Source organism: Neophocaena asiaeorientalis, unplaced genomic scaffold (assembly GCF_003031525.2).
Source record: "Neophocaena asiaeorientalis asiaeorientalis breed wild unplaced genomic scaffold, Neophocaena_asiaeorientalis_V1.1 scaffold541, whole genome shotgun sequence".
Classification (NCBI taxonomy): domain Eukaryota; kingdom Metazoa; phylum Chordata; class Mammalia; order Artiodactyla; family Phocoenidae; genus Neophocaena; species Neophocaena asiaeorientalis.
Genome location: NW_020172450.1, coordinates 1554334 through 1562778, shown reverse-complemented (window position 1 = coordinate 1562778; position 8445 = coordinate 1554334). Strand labels below are relative to the sequence as shown.

General features: G+C 42.6%; 1 protein-coding gene across 3 annotated transcripts in view; it reads right to left on the bottom strand.

Annotated features, from left to right (window-relative positions):
- Window positions 1–8445, bottom strand: part of TENM1 (teneurin transmembrane protein 1) — a 552490-nt gene that overhangs the window by 67674 nt on the left and 476371 nt on the right. For all 3 annotated transcript variants that reach the window (XM_024737354.1, XM_024737356.1, XM_024737355.1), the window contains one exon: window positions 4641–4795. In XM_024737354.1, the coding sequence (XP_024593122.1) occupies window positions 4641–4795 (155 nt within the window). The remainder of the gene's footprint in view (window positions 1–4640; window positions 4796–8445) is intronic.

The window sequence follows — 8445 nt, the reverse complement described above, 5'->3', positions numbered from 1 at the left end:
GTTTTTTTTTTTTTTTTTTTTTTTTGTGGGATTTTAGTTTCCCGACCAGGGATTGAACCCAGGCCCCCCAGGCAGTGGAAGCACTGAGTCCTAACCACTGGACAGGCAGAGAATGCCCAGGACCTTTTGGTTTTGAAATGTAGGGAGAGTAACAAGGAACTTTAGCAATTGGGTTATATTTCTGTAGAGAAACCTTCATGACGTTGTAAGGGCCCTTGAGAAAACAGTTGATCCATCTTCTTGATTCCAGAGAGGCCTGTATTCCAAGCATTCATAGATTACTGCTATCCAACATTTGCTTTAAAAGTTTCAGAAGGTGGGGATTCTCTAAGATCTTTGGATAATGTATGATACTGCCACATGGTCTTAGAATCAGTAAGCTCTTCATAAGGTCTGATTCAAATCTTCATGCTGCAGCACAGGCCTCTATTTTTTCTCTTGCCTCTGCCTGTCAGCAGAATCTGCGTGCTCTCATTTAGACATCTGTCTCTAGCCTCACCCATCAATGTATTTTGATTTACTGAAATATAAAACTGAGCACTGTAAGCTCAGCTGGATCACTGTAAGTACTACTATAAACAACTGGGGCTTTCCTCTTGGAAGGTGTTATGAGGCTCCCTACTCAGCTTTCTTCCTTCCAGCTCAAGACAGCCCATGTTCTTAAGCAGAGTCATGGGAAACCTAAGTCCCCAATCTGCCACCATCGTCTAAACAGACAGTGGAAACTCTGTCCGTAGAGGCTGAGCACCTGGGAAGCTGTGCCACGTGCTGGCTTCCTCCCGGTAGACACTTTGACCCAGAGCATTTCCTTTGGTGTCTTCCAGCTTTTGTCCACCTGTGCCGCATTTGCTTCAATGCCAGATCCTCCCCCTTCTCAGCCAAACATCTCAAAAGAGTGATCTATTTTCACTTTCTTCATTCCCCACCTCCCACTCTACCACTGCAGTCCAACTCCGATTAAATTGCACTGTACCAAAGGCACTCTTATCAGAGTCACGAATGCTGTCCAACCAAATTGCTTCTTAAAACAACAACAGGGCTTCCCTGGTGGCGCAGTGGTAGAGAGTCCGCCTGCCGACGCAGGGGACGCGGGTTCGTGCCCCGGTCCGGGAGGATCCCACATGCCGCGGAGCGGCTGGGCCTGTGAGCCATGGCCGCTGAGCCTGCGCGTCCGGAAGCCTGTGCTCCGCAACGGGAGAGGCCACAACAGTGAGAGGCCCGCGTACCGCAAAAACAACAAAAACACACCTTATTTTACGTGACCTCTAAGCAGCATTTGATATTAACCGTTCCCTTCCTTTTGAAAAGCTTGCTTCCCTTGCGTTTTTGGACCACACGCATTCCTGGTTTTCTTCCTACTTGTCGGGTCTCTTCATCTCACTCTCCTTTTTGTGGGTTCCTATTCCTCATTCTTCTCTTGAATATTGTGATCGTTGGAGTTTGGTCTGAAGCCTTCTCTTTTTTTCTGCTTATGTACCCTCCCCTGGAAGATCTCACCCACTTCCCTATTTGCCATTACCATGGGATAAAACTGATAATCCCAAATCTCATCTCCATTTTAGGCCTTGATATCCAATTGCCTGCCAGATGTATTTACCTGAACATGCAATGGTACCTCAAACTCAGTTTGCCCCCAGATAAACCCCTCACCCAACCCTCACCCAAACCTGCTTCTCCTCTTCTTGTATTTCTTATCTCAGCGAATGGTACCACTATACACATGCATCCTTAATTCCAAACTTGTCAGTCAGCAAGTTCTTTGATTGTAGCTCCAATATTTCACTAATCTGTCTCGCTTTCTTAATCCACACTGCTGATACTTTAGGCTTGGCCATTATCATTGCGTGCCTATGTAACCCGCATGAAGCTGGGCAGCTTCACGGTCAGGGTCATCACGGAGTTGTACCTCAAAGAAATATCACCTAAACAGCCAAAAAAAACCACTGGAAAGCAATTTAATTTGCACTGAAGTTTCTTGAAAGGGGACTAATCATTTATTTATTGATGTTTTGTCCCTGTCACACCTACATTGCTTTGAGTGCCTCTTAAGTGGTCTCCCTGCCTCTAATACTGTTTCCCTCCACTTGATTCTCTATACTACAGCTAGAATGCTCCTTTAAAAATGGATTTCCATGTTTAAGACTATTTTAAAAATGCATTTTCTTGCTTAATGCTCTCATTGGCTCCCCATTGTCCGCTGGATAAAACTGGAACTCCATCACGCTTATAAGGTCCTTCACCACATTGTCCGCACTTAACTCCTTCATATTCTTTGTACCATATAGTGTCTTTTTCATATTGGTGTATGTGTTAACTATGCCTGCTGAGCACTTACTATGCATGTCCAAAGAAGGTACAGTGGGAAACTCGTTGGATACATAGTTTGGCAACAGAGAGCGAATTATATATTAAACATTGTGATGTTAAATTCCAGGAAGGGAATGAGACCACAGAGAGGATTAGAAGCATTAGGGAAGGGTCCCGTGGAAGAGGTGAGGTGTAAGGAGGGTAGGGAAGGGGATTTGGACCAGCAGAAGGAGTTCCAGTCTGAAGGATCGGGGCCATGAGAAGCAGGCTCCTAATAAAAGTGGAAGGTCATACTCTGGACACTGAAGTAGACATCAGTCCAGACTCATTGTTCTGTGCCAGCCTAAGAGGAAAAATGCCAGATACTCTTTAGGGTGCTTGAAGCACACAACACGAAGAGATGGCCAGCAGCGGAGATAGAAGCCAAATAATTTGGACCTGAAGCCTGATTTCTCTCCCAGGCTGTCCTGCTGGTTTCGAACATGTACCCTGACCCACCCCACTTAACTCTCCATCTCCTCCCCACCTCCCCCCCGAAAATGACTGTTTTTCTCAAGCTGATGTTGTTTAAGGAAAAGGGAAGGGGGATACTGTCAGGGAAACTGAGGCTTGGAATGAAATGTCATAGAGAAACTGTCTCCTGTTCAGTGGGCTGCACTCTGCATGCCAACCTGAAAGGGATGAGGTAGCTTTTACGGTGGCAGTTATGGCTTACGAGGTGTCGTGTGAAAAAGGACCCTTCTCATGGTGATGAAGATCCTATGTTTGCTCTATTTAGACAAAGAATTCTCTTTTCAGCATAACTTTCCACACCGAAACACATAAATTGTTTAGAGCTGACTGACTGCAATACTAAGTGTTCTATTTTAAGTTAAAACTATTCCCACAAGTGAATCATATACGTGCATCTTCTCTCTTTCATCCCCCTCCTCCATATAAACACATTCACGCCCTTCCTCACTGCCATAAATAATGCTCCTTTTGCTTGCCTCCCGCAGGACTTTGCATCGTGGAAAGTTAGGCTGCTCTAGGACTTGATAGCCTGATCCACTCTTATCTCTCTTAAAGAGGGTTCATTCATTTTGTCAGTTTTCCAGGCCTTCCAATTCCGATTTTATTTTTGTAGTTGACTCTATTTGACTATTTTCTGAGGTTCTGGGGTGAGGTAGGGGCATCCTAACCGTGGAGAATATTGCTGGTTGCCTACTGAAGAGTAATCCTTCATTCCTTGCTAACAGAACCCTGATTTGGGTTCTAGAATTAGGTGGCAGTCTGCTCAGGTAGGTTGACCCAGTTCCAGAGGGTCTGAATCCATTTTGGAGATCCCATTTCCCCTTTGCCAGTGACTCACTTCTGGCCAATGTGACACAAGAAGGAAATCTGCCGGCATCTTTGCCTACTTCTGGTCATCTCACTATGTGAATTAATGAAAACTTATTGTTCAAATCACTTTTAGTTAAGTGTCTTACTACTTGCAGTCAAAACCATCCTCTCTGATACACTAACCAATTCTAAAACTCTCAACTTCTACTGTGATTCATTTGAAAAGATAAATAATCTACTTCATCAGAGTCATAGATTCATGGAATGTTAGTTTGAAAGTCCCTTTGACGACTGTCTAGTCTGTTTCCCTCACTGAACATACCAACTGCTTGTGTCTGCAAACTAAGAAAGTCATCCACAAGGTGCTGGGACTGTGCTCTATGCTCTGTAATCTCTACATGTCTAATCCTGATTTTGCATAATTCTGGTAAAATCAGAATTTTGAACTCAGACGGGAACTACACTGAATTTTCCCTTTTATTCTCATTGGCAAAAGGCTCTCCTAAATACATGTAAAATAGATCTCAGAGGGAATGTTGCTTTTACTTCAAAAACAAAACCCCACAAAAAACCGCCCTAGAAATAGCTATTTACATAGACATGAATAATAAGTCATGCTCATATATTCATTAAAAAAGATTTCCAGACTTTAGTAGTCAGTACTTTTCCAAATGTGAGTTATTGTATTATTCAAAAATAATAAAATTACATATCTTGGACCATAGTAAATAAGTGAAATTGGCCTTACCCTCCAATTGATTCAAATTTGAGAGGCTTTAATGTTCACGCCAACATTCCACCCAGTGGTACTCCCATCCTAGTTTACTCTTTTCTCTCAACTGAGTTTTTCTGAGGAGGAAAAAAGTAACTTACATAAAGAGAAACTTCTACTATCTGCTGTTATAATAGATACGCCAGGCTTCCTTTCTACCTAATTTCTGTATGAGAAAATTGTTATCCGTTTCCATGATGCCAAATGGTGATAGCGCTTGAAAACCATTGGTGCCTACCTGAGTGATGTCCATTCCCGAGTCACAGCTCAGTGGCTGTGTGGAAGTCAGACCGTTTGAGCCGATTACAGTTGTGATCACAGCATTCTCATCAATTCTCCGAATCATAGTCCCATCCACAAAGTAAATGAATCCATGCCTATCAACTGTGATGCCTGTTGGGGAAGAGCAATTGACCATTAGTAGTCTAGAGGGCCACATTTGCACCAAGATCAGTATTTTGAAAGAAGCCATAGAAATGAAAAGGCATTTTAAAGACATATGGATTCAATTTTGCTCAGCACAGACAGAACAGTAACGGGAGAGGTTTGTTTGGACACACATCCACTCCTCTGTGTATTGAGAAGAAACGACAAAATGTAATATGTGGAGAGAAAGCCAGTCTAATAATTTTGTTGTCCAGTTTTACATTTCCACCCCCCGGATACTTGCTTACTCCCACAAACAGGAAAAAAAAAAGAAAAATCCTCTAAGACAAATGGGAAAAGACGGGGAGGCAGTGTATGTTCCATTTCTTTTAGAGGGCAGATGCATAGGCCGCTGCTTATTTTCATAGTTGCATTAGAAATAACTGACTTGGAAAGCATTAAAATTATTTTCATCAATTCACTCTCAGTTAACAGAGTCTGTAATAATTCTGATAAACTGGACTGAGTTTTTTCTCTGTATTATCTGTTAAGAGGGCAGCTGGAGAGCAAAATTATGGTGTCACAAAAGGAATGGTTAAGCTTCTAGAAAAAATACAAGTCAATAAAATTCTCACGGTAGTTTTACACACTGTGCTAATTACAGTCTTGTTTCTTGGAAAATATATAAAAGCAGTTAGAAGGCTGGGGATCTAATACTGAATGCACCACTTACAACTGATGTGTGACTTTGAGTCATTCAGCCTCCTCTTTGGTAAAATATGGAAAAGATTATCTGCCTGTGATATTGTGATTTATAATAAAGAATTTTGGTCTCCGTTCCCTTTTCTAACACAGAGCTCCTAAAACTCTTGGGATTGCCTGTGGTGAGAGAGATAAAGGTGACTTTTGTTATGTTAATGAGGTGACTTTGGCCGCACTTTGGCCGAAGAATAGGCTGGTTGCCAGGAGAACCAACCTGGTGATTAGAGGATTGGAACTTTCAGTCCCACCTCCTGACCTGGGCTGGAGATTGAGTTCAAAGGCCAATGGCCAATGATTTAATCAATTATGATTATGAGGCCTCCACTGAAAACCCAGAAGGACAGGCTTTGGAGAGCGTCCATGTTGGTGAACACAGGGCAATTTGGGGAGAATTGGTGCACCTGGAGAGGGCCTGGAAGCTTCCTCTCCTTTTCCCCATACCTTGCCCCATGCATCTCTTCCATCTGGCTCTTCCTGAGTTACATCCTTTTTATAATAAACCAGTTATCTAGTGAGTAAACTGTTTCTCTGAGTTAGCTGAGCCGCTCTACCAAAATAATGGAACCCAAGAAGGGAGTTGTTGGAACCTCCTATCTACAGCAGTTCTGTCAGAAACACAGGTGACAACCTGGACTTGTGATTGGCATGTGAAGTGGTGTTGGGGGAAGGCAGTCTTGCAGGACTCACCCCTTAACCTGTGGGATCTGATACTATTTACGGGTAGATCGCGTCAGAATTAAGTGAAATCGTAGGACACTCAACTGGTGTAGAATTGCTTGGTGGTGGTGTTGGTGGTTCTCCCCATGCTGGAAACTGGTCTCAGAACACCTTTTATTGCTTTACTTGGCTAAAGTGACCAACTGTCCTGGCTTGCCTGGGACTGAGGCAGGGTTCAGTTTTAAACCTGCGACAGTCCTGGACAAACTAGGATGAGTTGGTTATTCTACGCCTAGGTTGTAGTAAGTATCTGATGAAATAATGCATTTAAAAAGTGTCAGACACTGATACAGAACATATGGTTCAACTCCTGCTTCCCTTGCTACTTTGAAAATAACCACATGGCATTACTTTAAAATTAGTTTACAATTTAGTCTTTTCCTAGTTCTCCTTTATTCAGACCTTGTGAAACTCAGAATGTATGTTAAAGTTAGGAAGATCTATGATAACCAGCATGTCCTCTTAGTGCTCATGCGTGCACCCACACACGCACACACACACGCACAATAATTTTCCTGGCAAAGAGTGAACTCATCTAAAGACAGTTTATAAACCCAACTTAATAAACTGCCTTTAGATGAGTTAGTTCATTGGCAGGAGGTTAATATTAAGGCTCGACTTTATGATGTACTTTGATTAATCCTGATGTTCCTCATGAAGTATTAATCCTTAACATCTATGAAAGTTACAGATTCATTTTTTTAAAATAAATTTATTTATTTTTGGCTGCATCGGGTCTTTGTTGTGGTGCGTGGGCTTCTCATTGCGGTGGCTTCTCTTGTTGCAGAGCACAGGTTCTAGGCGCGCCGGCTTCAGTAGTTGCAGCACGTGGGCTCAGTAGTTGTGGCTCGCCAGCTCTAGAGCACAGGCTCAGTAGTTGTGGCACACTGGCTTAGTTGCTCCACGGCATGTGGGATCTTCTGGGACCAGGGCTCGAACCCTTGTCCCCTGCATTGGCAGGCAGATTCTCAACCACTGTACCACCAGGGAAGCCCCAGATTCATCTTAACTTTCCCTGAATGCCTCTAAAGTCATCTACGTTTTGGTGAGTTCTCCAAGGAAACCAGCATGTCCAAACAAGGGCAATTCCATGTCAATAAGTCCCTTTATTATTCTGGGTGGCATAAAGACTTAAAGAAGGTTTTTAAAAAGACTTTTAAGACCGCGGCAGGTCAAAGGATCATGGCATAGGAACATTTCTTTCATCTCCAGAATATCCGGACTGAAGATGAATCAAGGGGTATTTCTGCTTTCTATTTTTCTTTGTGTTTTGGCGAAATCAATTTCTTAAATGCCTAGAATTTGGTCTGGTGTGTGGCAGGCCTATGATTTGGGATCACCTTCTATGACCTCCGTATTCAATATCACTGAATGTGAACTTGGAAATTTGGCTGTCATAAGAGGATGAACTGAAAGATCAAGACTCAAATCTGGAGAGAGAAAGGCTAAGAGCAGACAGGCTTGAAGTGTATAAAATCATGAATTATTTACCAAACGCATACTGAATGGCACTGTGCCAAGTTCTGTGCGCGCTAAAGGACGAAGAATTCAGGTACATGGAAAGCAAGACTAAGAGGATACTGTGAAAGTGCTGCTCTAACTGGGAGATGGTAAACTTAGAGAATCAAATCCCTGAAAATTGAAACAGATTCCCAAAAGGTATAGACAAATGTATTCCTCCAGAAACTAGCAGTACAGAAACATACATCTTTATGCTGACATCAGGGAGGACCATTCTGTTCCTTGACTACTACACTCCTCACCCCCGTCAGAGGGTGGAGTTTGGCCTGATCTGGGGAGGATAATCTTGGACTTTCATGGTTTTCCCACTTTTAATTTTTGTGAACTTCTAAACACTGAACTGCTCTCTCTCTGTTCCTGTCAGCTGAACTCCACAGATGAGGCTTATTAAATCCTCGCTGTTGGCCTTCGGGGCTCATTTGGCTGACAGTTTGTAGGATATTCTCCTTTCATATATTTGTGTAGCAATTTCTTTTATCGCGGTCCAAATTCCAAAATACTCCAATTTTTGAGATTCTTTAATTAAATTTAATTGGGTTATACTGATGTTTGGAGTTGAAAAAGAAATAGTAGAAAGGGTTTTGAGGGACTGTGTGATAGGTGCTTTATTTATGCATCTAGGCATATTTTATATGTACATATTTTCATTTCCTCTCATTTTCCTACCCCAACCAATG